Genomic DNA, 17,239 nt, shown 5'->3' with positions numbered 1-17,239 from the left:
GTTGCGGGCTGCTTCGCTGTGGTCCCTCGTGTTGGTGGGAGGGTTATGGCTGAGGGAGGTGGTGAGTTGGTCGGCGGTGATCTTGCTCCAGCGGGGAACCTGTTGCGGGTGGTGGTGGGTCGTGGTTCTCCTGAAGTTGAAGTGGACGCAGCTGTAATCTGTCCAGTGTAGTCCATTGGAGTGGCTGAAGGAGATGTGCTTGCTGGAGGAGAAGATGGGGTCTAGCGTGTGACCGGCGTAGTGGGTGGGAGTGTTCACCAGTTGCTTGAGTCCGAGGTTGGCGAGGTTGTCCAGGAGGGCAGCAGTGTTGCTGTCATTGTTGTTCTCCAGGTGGAAGTTGAGGTCTCCTAGGAGGATGTAGTCTGAGGAGGTAAGGGCGTGCTGGCTGATGAAGTCTGCGATTGCTTCGTTGAATTGTGTGCGTGGTCCCGGGGGTCTGTAGATGAGGGTGCCTCTGAGGGTGGTCTTGGGGTCGGTGTGTATCTGGAAGTGGAGGTGCTCGGCGGCGGTGAGGGTGTTGTCGGTGTTGGTCGTGATTCGGATGGTGTTTTTGTGGACGATGGCGATGCCTCCTCCGGTTTGGTTGACGCGGTCCCTCCGGGTGATCTTGTAGCCCTCCAGGATGGCTTTGGCGATGGGGGCTGATGAGGCGTTCATCCAGGTTTCTGTGAGGCAGGCGACGTCTGGTGAGGTTGTGTCGAGCAGGTTCCAGAGTTCGACGGCGTGGGGGTGTGACAGGCACTGAGGGGGGAGTGGTAGATGTACTGCCTTCAATGTGCATGACAGTTTAACCAGCCGTCTCAGGCCGTCCACATTGTAATTCGCAGTGAAGCTTTCTCCAACCTGAGCTGTGGTGCTAGGTTGGAGAGAGCAGACCCAGGCTCCTAGTCTGTCTGGGAGCGCAAATGTGAGGAACTAAAGCCAATCTTGAAGCTGCTCTCATGAATGAGAGCAGCTTCAGGATGTGCAGCAGGGAAGTCTGGAAGCCTGCCTTCAGTGGAGCCAGAAGAGTGAGACGCGAGAGGGTAGCAGGTAAGTTCTTTTCTCTTTGTTCTTTTTTTATTTTTCTGTCCCCCTCATCCACCCCCCAACCCCTCCATGCCCCGCCTCTTTTCCCTGACACGAGCAGCTCCTGCTCACAGCTTTAGACAGACTGGGATTTTAAATAGTTGAGGAGCTCGAGCAGTGTCTTACTACCTTAGAGAGTGTAAATAACAGTTTTCAATTGGAACTTTAAATGAATGTGCTGCTTGTGGCTGGAAATGTTGCAGTATTTATTGCCATATTTAAGGTAGCTTTAGAGCACAACACAATAACATTTTATATAGCAAAAGTAAACATGCAAAAGAAATAAGAGTATAGGACAAAAAAAATAATCACAAGACAAAGCAACATAACAACCTGAGTACAACACAACTATAGCACAATGCAATAATTCAGTACAAAAACACAACAGCACAAAAAAGAACAAAACACAGCATATTCTCAACCCAACAAAATGCAATATGCAACACAACAAATTCGCAAAAAATATTGCCACTCATTCCATTATCTACAGACTTGCTTTCTTTACGTTGAGTAGTGCGTCTACATTACTATCAAGGACAAGTAATGTTTTGTGATCTGGCGCCATATTTCAGCAACAAGGCAGCACCCATCTACCTCACAAAGTCCGAATGGCAAAAGAGGAATATTGAAGTCCATCAGCATGTTTTAAAGGTATTTATGCTTTAAAGGTATTCAAACTAAACAAGAAAAAAAGGGAGAACAACAAATCAGAAAGGTGACAGAAATCATAAAAAGTAAGATGGCACTGAAAACTAAGGAACACATTTTACAATTTTTTTAGTAGCATTGTATATCATGAAAAACAGTGTAGTTCTTAGACGTGTAGCCATAATGAACATATTCAATGTAAATATTTTGGAATTCAACCATAAAGAAAATTAATTCAAGCAACTTGTCAGTGGTCAGGACAATATTTAGTTTTCCATCTGAGGCTGCACAATACATATTTCCTTAGTTTGCTATATGCTTTAAAGCTACAGCAGGTCACCATAGGAAAAACTGTTCAGTCATAAAAATAAATGCTGGAGGAAGTGTGTTCATTTTAGATGGGGGAAGGAGAGAGTTGATAGTAGATTTAGGGTAGGCTCATTTTCTGGCAGTCCATAGAGTGGATGTTGATTCCCCTTTCCAACCACTGGCTTTCTTTGACCAGTCCCTTTCAGCCAATTGCTTCAGACTTTGGCAATCATGTCTTGGCTCAGCTGAGAGGAGTATTCAACTATCAACTAATATTATGGGCTGTTTGGGTGTACAACTGTGCCCTCTATGTCTCCTCGTGCGGTATTCCTCCTGTAAGCCTTGCTTTGGCATATGACACCCATACTGCTTGACTTTGCCAAAACCCGATTGTGAAGCAATGAGCTGTGTCAAATATTTAATTATAGTGTACATTTCCAGAAAAAGCAATTTTGACAGTTTAGATTGTGCAAGGTTCACATTTCATCCCTGTCCAATTTACCCCTAATCCTGCTATTCAAGGAGGTCTGTTGTCCTCTTTCACTGCTACATTTGCTGTATTGTGACAAAGCAGGATGTGCTTTGCAGTTTTATATAGTGTGAATGTGGCCCAAAGGACATTAAAGTACTTTATATAAGCACCAGAATGGATTACAAAATATCAAGCTTCTTCTTTTTTAGGCACAGGGAAATTAAGTGATTATCCCAGATTCACACAATTTTGAGCCGACGCCAGGAATCAGACCTAGTGCACCAGTACCAAGATAGTCAGCTCCGGCTGTAGGGTCATATATTACTTGCTGAAATGCCCCTTTAGTTCTCTTTTACACAGTCACTACTGCGAATTCTTCTTCTGACTACCTAGAGAGTTCCCTTCTCCATTTGATTTCTTGGGTAGTGCTTTTGGACTTTGTAGTGATCACACTGAGGCAGGTAAGTGTGGAAACACTAGGTTTAATGTCTTTTCATCTCCACAGCTTCCAGGGAACACAATAACTGTCTCCCAGTATTCAAACATACACATTCCATCACCATGGCAGTGACATCATAGAGAAGCAAACAAGAGAATAGAAAGACTACTACAGACGTCCACATCATGGTTAATTGGCTCATTTTGGCTACCCGCATTTCTATTAACAGAACTATGTTGAATCAGTGGTGCGCTAAAACTTTGCAGAACCACAACATTTGTAATAAATTATCATCTACAGAGGGACACCTTGGACATGTATTAGATATTATATCATTCATTGTTCGTCAATCAAGTTATCCGACTACAAAATACAGATTTGTGTTTCATGCGAAGTAGAATACATGGCAAGGGTATACAGGTAGCCTTTTGATACTTTTGATAGCAGCTACTTTGCAAAGGCTTTCAGATAGTTTGCTGTTTGTGCGCTCTGAGTCCACTTTTTCGGGCTATTTGTTGAGATGTTGAGCCCTCTTGTGGGCATTTGTGGTAGCTCTAGCAGCAATGTTTATTGAGAAGAGCTTGAAACGTAAATTACCTTCTCTGTATTGCAGGTGGGCGAGCCACTAAAAGCTTGAGCCAGGCTCGAGCCTGAAGCCTGGCTCAGCTCGAGGTCTCGTTGGAACCTCAAGCCCATAACGAGCTGAGCTTTCATGTGGTTCTGTCTGCCACCTTCTCTCTACCCTTCGAGTACAAAGAGGTAGAAACAAGGCTTTAACATTTTAGATAAAAAGGATAAACAAACAGAAAGCCCTTTTAGTGGCTGATTTTCACAAAGTGAAACCAGGAAACCATACGGTGTGATTTTAGGCAAATATTTTATTTTACGGATCCTACTTTTTTCTTCATTATCGCTTATGAAAGCAACTTCAAATATGTGTGGTCAGAATGCCATTTATACAAAACATTTTGGGGTTGATCAATTGCACTGTAATGTTGCTCTAGCTATAAAAATGTGGGCAACATACAGGGTGTAGTGTCATGGCACTATGTGCGCTGGAACCCTTTCAGTCTGGGGCGCGAACTCAAGAGAGGAATTATGTTACTTGCTAAGAAGTGTTAAGGAGTGGCTATTAACGGTTGTGACATAAACAGAATGCAGTGTGTGGTTGGATGCTGCAGAATAAACATGTTTTCAACAGATTTCCGTGCTTGGGGTATTCATTTGCATGGACCCAGGCTGGAGAGGACACTAACAGGGTTCATATGACAACTGCCGTGCCTTTTAGCACTGTCTCCAGGGAGAGGGTAGAGGCAAGAATGGCTTTAAGTTCATGCTTATCACTTTCAAAAAGTACTTCTCAGTACTGTGCTATTATATGAGGTATTAGTGTCTAAGCTTCCACATGGTACACAAATGCACTTTTTTGAATTTTTAAACGGCTGTGATATTCTACGTGGTGTTTGTTGTCTGATTTCCATGGCAAACACGTTCAGGGCTCAGCTCCTGCACGGGTTCTAAGAGCCAAGCCAGACCCTTAGCTCAGCTCTGGCTCAGCTCACCCTGTTCATTTGTTGATTCGCCCACCTCAGATTTTTATGGGCATATCATCTTTTTGGGAAAGTCAGGGTCTGCTTTTCAAAGTTAATGTGCACAAAGATTATAATTCATCAAAAGAGCAAACGCAATAGGGGCAGGGGTTGCTTCTCCGCTCCAAAGTATGAAAAAGTGTGAAAAATAAAACTATAATAAAACAGGTATAAAACCCGATTTATTATTGTTTTATTTTCCTCGTGCCGAGTCTTGGGGTGGGACCACAGTGATGACAGGCACTGATGGGAGTGGTATGTGCACTTCCTTCGCTGCACATGACGGTTTGGCGGCCGTCTCAGACCTGCAAAACCGACATGCACAGTGAACGTTCTCTCTAACCCAGCAACGCATCTGGGTTGGAGAAAGCGGGCACAGACTCCTAGTCAGGCCAATCCTGAAGCTGCTCTCATGAGAGCAACTTTAGGATTAGCCGCAGGGCAGGCTGGGAACCTGTGCCTTTGGAAGAGGAGAGGAGCAGACGAGCACGACGCAATGGTGGAGGGAAGCAGATATGGTATTTTTTATGTTTTACATTTGTATCTCTCGTCCCCCTTTCCAGTCCCTCCTAGACCCCGCCCACCGCCTCTTTTCCCTGGCACGATCCGCACCTGAGTAGGGGCTACTTAAGAAGTGTCACTGAGTAATGCTGATTCCTTCCTCTCTTTAGAAATGGAAGCATCATCGCCGATTACATTGTTGTGGCCGAGAATGTCACAGACAGGAACCTCACACTATTAAACCGGAAGGTGGTTGATTACTTACATGCATTAAATGTGACGGTGGATCCAAGTGGATTTATAACTATTATCAATGGTAAGCTGTGGAGCGGTTGCAAAACCTTTACCTCTCTCACTACTGTCTACTGTGTTTATTTAATACCATCCGCATATTCTAACAATACAAGTTAATGGTGGACGTTGTAATCAAACTTGCATTAATCAGTGAATTGAAAGTCGGCTGCTTTTATTTTCTGTTGAGTAAAATCAATTGGCCTTCAGTTGAGAGTGCCTGTTTGAGGAGGGTACGTCAGTCCTGGTACTGATGCTAGTAGGTAGTATTTACCAGGTGTGGTATTACCCAGTGACGGCTGGCACAAGTAAGAGTGGTGAAGCAGAGTGGTGGAGCGGTGGAGTAGTGGGGTGGGGCGGGAGCAATGCAGGGTGGGGGGAGTCAATAGATGACGGGATAGGTAAAATTAACTAAAAAATATTAATAAAACAACTTATCTTGCGCTCGCCACACCCTACCCCGCCTCAACATTGTTACCTGTTTCAGGACGCTACTGGTATTACCTCTCAATTCCAAGTAGCACACTTCAAAATAAAGCAATATATGGTAAAACCACACATTTTCCAGCGCTTCGATCTACATAAACATGTAATCGTGAGGTGCTTCCCAATACAGAGTCCACCAGGTGTTATTTTGATAAACTTCTACTGAAGAAAAAGTTTAGTGTTTTTCTTTACTTGTATTCTCGATTCATGTGCAAGCACCTGTTGGCGCGGAACCCGGATTCTCTATGGTAGTGGGTAAATGACGTGTTCCCATAATGGCATTGTCAAAGGATGAGTTGGCGGGGGAAACACTATTGCACTATAGCAGTATTTCAGTTAACATCATGCAGCATCTATGAGATTTGGCTTTGTCCCATAGTTGCCTATCTTCAGTATTTTAGGTTATCCCTTAGATCTTAACATATGGATGGTCTTATTTACCTTCATTAACTTTTATGACTAAATGACAATAGATTAGCTTGAAAGTGATGTGGTTGCATGTTTGTGGGATACAATTGTATGCCAAGACAGGTTAAAAGGACATGTTTTACGTGTCTGATGATATTGGAAGATTCCACTGATGCGTTATCCTGTTATTGTCATGCTTCTTTCAGATAAAACAACTTTTACAGCCCTCCCAGTGATAATATATCAAGGAGATACAGTGAATCTCACATGTAAAACACCTTCAAGTTCTACCGCTGTGACTTGGTCACACAATGAAACAAACATTGCCGCAGGTGGACGTAGGCATGTTTCTTCCAGCATTTCCAGTGATGGGACTTCAGTATCAACTCTGACGATCTCTCAGATTGACTTCTCCGACGGTGGTATGTTTACTTCATCTGACTCCCTAGTCCTAAGGATGCATGTGCTTTAAAAGCGGCTTACACAAATGCTTGCTTGCAGTGATGGTGGGCAATCGAATTGAACTGCTTTGCAAGTAAAACTTTGATTTTTTGCTGTCAGATAACATGAGCCTCCTAAGAAGGTCCACACCACCCACTCCCACCCAAAGACAGCAGAATGCACCCGGGGATATAAAAGTCACGGTCTTGCAATGTGCTGCTCATGACATCACACATGACGTCACTGATGGTACCTCAAGAGAGATCGGCGACTGCATTGCTGATGGCATCTCAAATTACATTGTTGATGGCATCATTGATGACATCACACTTAGAAACACTAATGCTGTTTGTGATTGCGTCATTGTTTGCCTCAGGTAATGTGCAATGTAAAGGGAGTGCAAAATAAGAAGGCACTAAAAGTGGATTGAGACAATATGCTCGACCTCCATGACAATAAAAAAGGCCTCACACTATGCATGCTTGATGCTGGGTGGATGGTTTTAGACCAAAAAGTGTGCTTGAAAGATGTATTCCTTGCATAACGTTTATCAGACACACATGGAGTCCAAGTGCATGGGATGCATGTTCAGGATAAACTTAATTTGAAGTATTGCCTTTTCCAGCAGATGACAGTGCTGCAGCACTGTACTATGTTTACGGTTTCTTGATGTAAGTAAATCAAACTTGATCTTTAGACACGTTGTCTCCATTTTAGATTTTTTTTTTACCTAACTGCTCTCAAACATTTGAAATCGTTTAACACAACTTTATAGAATCCCACAATATGGGCCACATGTACGGCAGGTTTTAGCTGTTACAAACAGAGAATCGGGCATGCACTAACCCTATTTTGTGAGTCGGTAACCTATTACCAACTCACGAAATAGGGTTTAGGAAGGGGCGTGTCAAGAGCATCCCTTCCTAATAGTGAGTCGCAGGAAGATGTATGAATGTTTTGCGACTGGAATACTGTGGCAAAACATTTGCAGTTTACTGCCTACTTCAGGTAGGTGACAAGCCAGTCAAGTCAAGCAAGCTTTATTCGAATTAATATGGGAATCATAAAAGCACTAAAAATAAATTCAACAAAACTTCATCATAAAAGCATAAATAATACACTTAAAAAAATCGGTATCAATATTAATAAAATACACATGAAATTGCAATACCAAATTAATAAAATGTAGGTTTCCTTTCTTCTGTTAGCTCCCACAGGAAATAAAATATTATAATATTTGAGTAATTTGAAGATGTTATCTAAAAGATGTTGTGTTCTTGTGAATCTCAAAGTACAAAAACTCTCCTACTTTCCTTTTTCCATACCTCTTTCTTATTGCAATCGCTCCTTTAATACATTTTCAAACAGAAAAACAGATGTCAAGAGAATCCAGAGAGAGAAGAAACCTAAAACCTTCTATATAAGAGCCAGGACAATGAGCTCTCAATAGAGGTAACAACAATGTGTCTCTCACTGCTTTTTACAGGGCACAGAACAGGACAAAGTGCAGAGTGCTTTGTTTTGTTGTGTTGTTACATGAGCACAATGAGAGATTGTTTGCCCAACCACATTGCTGTGGAATGGCTACCAAAAAGACAGATGGAACCTGATCAAATAAAATCTGTGTTGCAGGTTCATAAGGGAGGCAAGATAACATTGAGGTTGGGTAGTCAACTCACAGTCAAATGTCTCGAGGAGCTCTGCTGATTAGTGACTGCAAGCGTTGTTAACTCGCCCTTGTGACATATGCTGTTTTAATAATACTTTTTGCTTGTTGGGGCATGTTTAAAGGATTGTAGAAAAAAATCAATTACATCCAATTCCGGAGTTTACGGTTCAAATAACTAAACCAAGGAATGGAATCAGCATTCGATAACAGAAGACAGTCTGATGTAATAGATCTTATAAATAATTCTGGACAAAGTCCTATCTATGCTCATAAAAGCAAAGGGGCAAGGCTAAATCTGTCCTAAATATGTCCTAAACCTAGTTCATAACAACAAAAGGACATTGATGTACCATCAAAAGCCTTCGAGTAAAGTTTTTCTCTACTACCTGGAGCTTAGAGCAGTTACTATAGCCCAAAACTCCTGCCCCATCAAAGGCAATCGAGCGACATTAAGCTTTATACAGAGTTAACATTCCTTTAACTGGTTTGTGTCCTATCTGGGCCGCAAAATGAAAGAGGGCTTCTTATGTTACTGAAGACTCCCATGAAAACTGGGAGTTGAAAATATTTCCCAGGTAAGAAAAGATTTGCAGTTTTTCAACCACCTTCCCCTGTACCATAAATGTTTTGGACTTCGTTCTCTTGGGTCCACATGCCATAATGAATGTTTTTTATGATTACCTTTTAGGTTCAGGGACTCATAAAAGCCTCAAAGGCATTGAGGTATTTCTGTAAACTGTTTGCTTTCCTAGCAATTAGGACAGTGTCATCCACGTATAGCAGTGTGGGGTTGGAATTGTAAGAAAGTGGCTCTGTATATACTGGACCAAAGTAAGGTACAGTGTGCACAGAGTCCACAGTTCCCAGAGGGTGGGCAGAGGTTAAAGTTAGATATAACCTTACGCTCTAAAGTGGTAACTTGGTCGAGCAGTAAGGCAGTATCAGAGGACCGTGTAAAGCATTTGTTGTACACACTCAGTCAGCAAATGGTCTCACACACTCAAGAACTGAACTTTAGGCCAATTGTTTTGTATCAAAAGATATAGTGGTTTTTATTTTAGAACCAACAAGGTATCAAAATATACTTTTCTCAAAATGAATGACTTTAGTTAAATACTTTTCAAATAGGCAATAGACTTCTTAAGTACAATAGATACACTGGTTGCAATAGGCAACACAATTTCAAACGCAATATAACATTGAGCTCAATGGGTATTTCTAGTTAAGTGCAATTGATTACTTTATAGATTTTCTTTCTAACCACAGGACTGGATCCTAGATTCAGTCCCGGAACATCTCCTGTAAACAGTTGAGTAAAAGCATTTTGGTTACAGTAGTGATTTTTAAGGAATATTATTGTATTTTCAAAGTTGATACAGAAACTTTTCAGTTAAAACCAAGCAATGTTATCCTTTGGGAGGAAATTCAAGTTACTGGTATCCAATATTTTTAAATACTCAAGACAAGACCAACAAGCATTTGCAATGCAATAGGTTTCGTATTAGGAGCGTGTGAGCTATTGGTATTGTAAATGACAATTGTTTTTAATATGAGTTGGATTTGAAAATATATAAATTAATAGCATTGTTTTTCACAAAGCCAATAGCTTACACTTTCCTAATGAGAGTCCTATTGGCTATGGGAATGCTTGTTGGTAGCAATCAAGGACAGTGCTGTTGTGGTGCTGAGTGATGCTGTTGTGGTGCTGAGTGATGATGTGGTTGGGCTGAGTGATGTGGTGGTGTCCCAGAGTGATGTGGTGGTGTCCCAGAGTGATGTGGTGGTGTCCCAGAGTGATGTGGTGGTGACCCTGCGTGATGTGGTGGTGTACCAGAGTGATGTGGTGGTGACCCAGAGTAATGTGGTGGTGTCCCAGAGTAATGTGGTGTTGTCCCAGAGTGATGTGGTGGTGTCCTATAGTGATGTGGTGGCGTCCTATAGTGATGTGGTGGTGTCCTATAGTGTGTGGTGGTGTCCTATAGTGATGTGGTGGTGTCCTAGAGTGATGTGGTGGTGTCCTAGAGTGATATGGTGGTGTCCCTGAGTGATGTAGTGGTGTTGTGTGGCATTCAGCAGTGTGAGGCGTGCAGCAGTGTGAGGTGTGCAGCAGTGTGAGGCATGCAGCAGTGTGAGGCGTGCAGCAGTGTGAGGCATGCAGCAGTGTGAGGCGTGCGGCAGTGTGTGGCGTGCGGCAGTGTGTGGCGTGCGGCAGTGTGTGGCGTGCCGCAGTGTGGGGCGTGCGGCAGTGTGTGGCGTGCCGCAGTGTGGGGCGTGCAGCAGTGTGTGGCGTGCAGCAGTGTGTGGCGTGCAGCAGTGTGAGTAATGCAGCAGTGTGCAGCATGCACCAGTGTGAGTAATGCAGCAGTGTGCAGCGTGCAGCAGTGTGAGTCGTGCAGTAGTGTGCAGCATGCAGCAGTGTGAGTAATGCAGCTGTGTGCAGTGTGCAGCAGTGTGCAGCGTGCTGCAGTGTGCTGCAGTGTGCAGCAGTGTGAGGCATGCAGCAGTGTGGGGCGTGCAGCAGTGTGGGGCGTGCAGCAGTGTGGGGTGTGCAGCAGTGTGGGGTGTGCAGCAGTGTGGGGTGTGCAGCAGTGTGGGGTGTGCAGCAGTGTGGGATGTGCAGCAGTGTGGGGCGTGCAGCAGTGTGGGGCGTGCATCAGTGTGGGGCGTGCAGCAGTGTGGGGTGTGCAGCAGTGTGGGGTGTGCAGCAGTGTGGGGTGTGCAGCAGTGTGTGACGTGCAGCAGTGTGGGGCGTGCAGCAGTGTGGGGCGTGTAGCAGTGTGAGGCGTGCAGCAGTGTGAGGCGTGCAGCAGTGTGAGGCGTGCAGCAGTGTGAGGCGTGCAGCAGTGTGAGGCGTGCAGCAGTGTGAGGCGTGCAGCAGTGTGAGACGTGCAGCAGTGTGAGGCGTGCAGCAGTGTTCAGCACGCAGCAGTGTGAGTAATGCAGCAGCGTGCAGCAGTGTGATGCATGCAGCAGTGTGCAGCATGCAGCAGTGGTGTCCCTGAGTGATGTGGTAGTGCCCCTGAGTGATGCCCCTGAGTGATGTTGTGGTGCCCCTGAGGGATGTTGTGGTGCCCCTGAGGGATGTTGTGGTGTCCCAGAGTGATGTGGTGGTGTCCCAGAGTGATGTGGTGGTGTCCCAGAGTAATGTGGTGGTGTCCCAGAGTAATGTGGTGGTGTCCCAGAGTAATGTGGTGTTGTCCCAGAGTGATGTGGTGGTGTCCTATAGTGATGTGGTGGCGTCCTATAGTGATGTGGTGGTGTCCTATTGTGATGTGGTGGTGTCCTAGAGTGATATGGTCGTGTCCCTGAGTGATGTGGTGGTGTTGTGTGGCATTCAGCAGTGTGAGGCGTGCAGCAGTGTGAGGCGTGCAGCAGTGTGAGGCATGCAGCAGTGTGAGGCGTGCAGCAGTGTGAGGCGTGCAGCAGTGTGAGGCGTGCGGCAGTGTGAGGCGTGCGGCAGTGTGAGGCGTGCGGCAGTGAGGCGTGCGGCAGTGTGAGGCGTGCGGCAGTGTGAGGCGTGCGGCAGTGTGAGGCGTGCGGCAGTGTGAGGCGTGCGGCAGTGTGTGGCGTGCGGCAGTGTGTGGCGTGCGGCAGTGTGTGGCGTGCGGCAGTGTGTGGCGTGCGGCAGTGTGTGGCGTGCGGCAGTGTGTGGCGTGCGGCAGTGTGTGGCGTGCAGCAGTGTGTGGCGTGCAGCAGTGTGAGTAATGCAGCAGTGTGCAGCATGCACCAGTGTGAGTAATGCAGCAGTGTGCAGCGTGCAGCAGTGTGAGTCGTGCAGTAGTGTGCAGCATGCAGCAGTGTGAGTAATGCAGCTGTGTGCAGCAGTGTGCAGCGTGCTGCAGTGTGCAGCAGTGTGTAGTGTGCAGCAGTGTGAGGCATGCAGCAGTGTGGGGCGTGCAGCAGTGTGGGGCGTGCAGCAGTGTGGGGCGTGCAGCAGTGTGGGGTGTGCAGCAGTGTGGGGCGTGCAGCAGTGTGGGGTGTGCAGCAGTGTGGGGCGTGCAGCAGTGTGGGGCGTGCAGCAGTGTGGGGCGTGCAGCAGTGTGGGGCGTGCAGCAGTGTGGGGCGTGCAGCAGTGTGGGGCGTGCAGCAGTGTGAGGTGTGCAGCAGTGTGAGGCGTGCAGCAGTGTGAGGCGTGCAGCAGTGTGAGGCGTGCAGCAGTGTGAGGCGTGCAGCAGTGTGAGGCGTGCAGCAGTGTGAGGCGTGCAGCAGTGTGAGGCGTGCAGCAGTGTGAGACGTGCAGCAGTGTGAGGCGTGCAGCAGTGTTCAGCACGCAGCAGTGTGAGTAATGCAGCAGCGTGCAGCAGTGTGATGCATGCAGCAGTGTGCAGCATGCAGCAGTGTGAGTAATGCAGCAGCGTGCAGCAGTGTGAGGCCTGCAGCAGTGTGAGGCCTGCAGCAGTGTGAGGCCTGCAGCAGTGTGAGGCCTGCAGCAGTATGAGGCGTGCAGCAGTGTGCGGCGTGCAGCAGTGTGAGATGTGCAGCAGTGTGCGGCATGCAGCAGTGTGCGGCATGCAGCAGTGTGCGGCATGCAGCAGTGTGCAGCGAGCAGCAGTGTGTGGCGTGCAGCAGTGTGTGGCATTCAGCAGTGTGTGGCGTGCAGCAGTGTGCAGCATGCAGCTGTGGGAGTAATGAAGCAGTGTGCAGCAGTGTGAGGCAGGAAGCAGTGTGAGGCGGGCAGCAGTGTGAGACGGGCAGCAGTAGGACTAATGCAGCAGTGCAGCGTGCAGCAGTGTGAGGGGTGCAGCAGTGTGTGGTGTGCAGCAGTGATTGGCGTGCAGCAGTGTGATGCCTGAGGTGAGGGGGTGTGAGGGTGAGAGGGTGTGAGGGTGTGTGAGGGTGAGAGGGTGTGTGAGGGTGTGAGGGTGAGAGGGTGTGTGAGGGTGTGGGGGTGTGAGGGTGAGTGAGGGTGTGAGGGTGAGTGAGGGTGTGAGGGTGAGGGGGTGTGAGGGTGTGTGGGGTCTGAGGGTGTGTGGGGTCTGAGGGTGTGTGGGGGTGTGGGGGTGTGAGGGTGTGGGGGTATGTGAGGGGGTGTGTGAGGGTGAGGGGGTGTCAGGGTGAGGGGGTGTGAGGGTGGGTGAGTGTGGGTGAGGGTGAGAGGGTGTGTGAGGGTGGGTGAGAGGGTAAGTGAGGGTGAGGGTGGGTGAGAGGGTAAGTGAGGGTGAGGGTGTGTGTGCGGGTGAGGGGGTGTGAGGGTGAGGGGGTGTGGGGGTTTGAGGGGGTGAGGGAGGGTGAGAGGGTTGTAAGGGTGAGGGTGTGTGGGTGAGGGTTGTGAGGGTGAGGGTGAGAGGTGTGTGAGGGGGTGAGGGTGAGAGGGTGTGTGAGGGTGTGGGGGTGTGAGGGTGTGAGAGGGTGAGTGAGTGTGAGTGAGGGTGTGAGAGTGAGGGGGTGTGAGGGTGAGGGGGTGTGAGGGTGAGGGGGTGTGAGGGTGAGGGGGTGTGAGGAGTCTGAGTGTGTGTGGGGTCTGAGGGTGTGTGGGGGGTGAGGGTGTGGGGGTGAGGGTGTGTGAGGGTGTGTGAGGGTGAGGTTGTGTGAGGGTGAGGGGGTGTGAGGGTGGATGAGAGTGTGTGTGAGGGTAAAAGGGTGTGTGAGGGTGAGAGGGTGGGTGAGAGGGTGAGGGTGTGGGTGAGGGTAAGGGTGTGTGTGAGGGTGTGTGTGAGGGTGAGGGGGTGTGAGGGTGAGGGGGTGTGAGAGTGAGGGGGTGTGTGAGGGTGTGGGGATGTGGGGGGGTGAGGGGTGAGGGGTGTAAGGCTGAGAGGGTTGTGAGTGAGGTGGTGAGGTTGTGTGAGGGGGTGCAAGGGGGTGAGGGTGTGTGAGGGTGAAAGGGTGAGTGAGGGTAGGGTGTGGGTGTGAGGGTGAGGGGGTGAGAGTGTGAGGGTGTGAGGGGTCTGTGTTGGACAGGCCACGTGAAGGGCCGCTCCCCCTCTGCCCGACCAGGCCCGAGCCCGGTCCCTCAAGTGTCACACACCACCACTTCACGCTTTCCGTCCCCTCCGGGACCCTTGCCTTTGAACATATCGACCTCGTGGGCCCGATCCCTCACTGGCCCGCGCGCCCAGCCTGGGCGCCATCTTGGACACTCCGCCACGAGGCCGCGTGGCCCCCGATCGACCCCGGGCCTGGCCAGGCCTCAGACATCCCGGCACCATCATCCACCCAGGAGGTGAGCGGACTACTTGGCGGGTCAATGGGAGAAAGAGGTGTCGATGGCTCTCCCTCGCCAGGTGCCGCTCGCCCACCATCTCCCCGGGCGCTGGCTCCACCCCCCTGCTGGGTGTCTGGACCCCTTCATCCCGGACCCCCCAACCTCCAAGGGCGAGGGTCCGGACATCAAAGAGGATCAGCCCTATAACTGGGGCAGCTCCAGAGCAGGAAGGCAGTTGTATCCTGGAGTCGAGAGACGCAGTGAAGAACTCATCCTTGACGGACTACTGGCGCTGCCGTAGCCCTGCCTTGCGAACCATCGTCCTGCCTGTTGGCGCTGCCAAGACCTTCGTAATCATCATCGTCGTCGGGACCTGCTGGCGTGGCCGCGGACCGTTTGTAACCACCATCTTCATCGGGACCTGCTGGCTCCGCCGCGGACCGTCGCTTCCTTCATCCATCTCGGGACCTGCTGGCTCCGCCGCGGCCCGATCATCTAGAACGCCGAGCTCGAGGATTGAGAGCTATTTTCATCTACTGGTAACAAGACTGTCCCGCTACCCTTTTCCCAATCCAGAGACCAGAATCGAGGGGACCCCTGAGTCCAGACCTCCTTGTATAATTCTACCGTAACTAAAGAATTGCTGATAAAGTATCGTTGAACCTTATCCTGGTGTGGTGTCCGTCTGTGGGGGGGAAGTTACTTGTCTGTACGATCGCTGGAGACGGCTCTCCCCGGAGACCTCTCCCCTTGTCCTCGGCCGACCCTCCCGGTCCGTCTAACATTGGTGGCCAGCGGCGCGATCCGAATCACCGCATAATCGTACAGAGAGTAGCTCACCCCACGACGAAATCACGATGACAACTAAAGAAAGCGGATCCACCGAGAAATTTCAAATGGAGAAATTGAACGAGTACAGCCATCGTGAACTAAAACAATTCTGCATCGAACTAGGTATCGCTACCACCGGTCTAAGTACCAAAGACGATTTTAAGCATGCCTTAGAGTCCTGGGCAGAAACCGGGGCCGTGGAAACCACCGACCAAAATATCGCAGCAGTAGAAAAAAACACCACGGCACCCGGGGAGCAGAGAACGGGTCTCTCACAAGACGAGATCCAGGAACGAGAGAAAACACGACTACACGAACTAGAAATGGCCCGGCTCAAAATGGAGGTTGAACTTAAACTGGCCGAACAAAAAATAAGCTTAGAGCACCTGCGTCTCCGAGAAGAAAGAGAGGAAAAACAGAGACAAAGGGAGCTCGAGGAAAAGAGGCTGGCGTACGAACATGAGCGCAAACTAGCGGAGATAGACTTACGCAAGCAGAACAGAGAATTAGGGGTGCCCGAGCAACCCCGCGACCCAGGGGCAACAGAGAAAAAGGTACACATCCCCAAGGATGTCGTCCGAGAATACTTCCGAGAGGACGACATCCAGCAATGGTTCAAGGCCTACGAAATCGCTATGACCGCCCACCGGATCGATCGAAACGATTGGGGAGCCGGTCTCTGGGGGAGATTCCTCAATGAGGGCCGCGATGCCCTGCTACAGCTCCCGGACCAACAGATGACCTCCTATGACCACATGAAAGCTGCCCTCCTCACCCGCTATGGGCTCACACCCGAGATGTACCGTCAGAGGTTCCGAGACTGCACCCGCATCCCGGGTACAACTTGGGTGGACTACGTGAACTATTTTAGCCGAGCCTTCGAGGGCTGGATCAAAGGAAGCAATGTCACCACGTACGAACAACTCTTCAACCTCATGGTGTGGGAGCATCTATCAAACAATTGCTTCATTGAGCTCCGGCAGCACCTCCTCGACAGCAAATTGACTGATCCACGGCAGCTCGCAGCCGAGGCTGACCGGTGGGAAATCACCAGAGTGGGCCGAAATGGATCCTATGAACAGAACCGGAACAACAACGGTCAGCACCGTCCCCGAGGAGGAGGAGGGGGCCAAGGGCGAGGAAGAGACAACGCTCCGGTCGCCCCCGCTACCAGCTCCACCCCCCCGGCCAACCGGGGCAGCACCCCGGCGCGACCGGGATACAGAGCCAATGTCACGTGTCACCGATGCCAACGAGTCGGCCACTATGCAAACGACCCAAATTGCCCGCAGTACCAGAGCCCAAGACCCCGCCAAGTGGCCGCTGCTGCCCTAGGGGAAGAACAGATCTCCGAGGAGCAGGAAGAATACGAACAAGAGCATCAAGAATGGGAGCCAGCCGCCATGACTTTAGCATGCTTAGGGGGGAAAGACATGGTCCCGCGGGTCCCCCTACCCGCTAACACCCGGAAGTACAGCCAATGGGTGAGCATCAATGGACGCCGGGCCAAAGCCCTCCGTGACACCGGGGCCAGTGTAACAGCCGTCCGCTGTCACCTGGTGACCCCAGAACAGTTCATACCAAACATTCTCTGCCCTGTCCGTTCAGCCGATAACTCAGAAAGTCTGTGTCGGATGGCCTGCGTCCCTTTCGAATGGGGAGGGGTCTCCGGCATGTTGAAAGTAACGGTCCGAGATGATGCTCCCGTAGACTGTCTCCTGGGAAATGACCTTGAAAGCTCGCCCTGGGCAGCCGTAGAACGAAGAGAACACCTGGGGATGTTGGGCGTCCCGGACTGGGCGTGCGTCACCACCCGGTCCATGGCCGCCCGTGCCAATCCCCGACAAGAGGAACCCGAATGGCCGGCACCTCCTCCCCCGGTCGCCCCAGTCGAAGACACCGACCGTGCCGTCCCCCCAGAACCAGCTCAACCTCCGGACCTCGC

General features: G+C 49.6%; 1 protein-coding gene across 1 annotated transcript in view; it reads left to right on the top strand.

The window, feature by feature from the left end:
* Window positions 1–17,239, top strand: part of LOC147707022 (adhesion G protein-coupled receptor F5-like) — a 580,791-nt gene that overhangs the window by 276,550 nt on the left and 287,002 nt on the right. The window contains exons 8-9 of the mRNA XM_086926246.1: window positions 5,197–5,342; window positions 6,418–6,633. Coding sequence (XP_086782372.1) covers window positions 5,197–5,342; window positions 6,418–6,633 — 362 coding nt within the window. The remainder of the gene's footprint in view (window positions 1–5,196; window positions 5,343–6,417; window positions 6,634–17,239) is intronic.

Source organism: Lissotriton vulgaris, chromosome 6, assembly GCF_964263255.1.
Source record: "Lissotriton vulgaris chromosome 6, aLisVul1.2, whole genome shotgun sequence".
Classification (NCBI taxonomy): Eukaryota; Metazoa; Chordata; class Amphibia; order Caudata; family Salamandridae; genus Lissotriton; species Lissotriton vulgaris.
The sequence above is the reverse complement of the archived record's forward strand: the minus strand, read 5'-3'. Positions and strand labels throughout refer to the sequence as shown.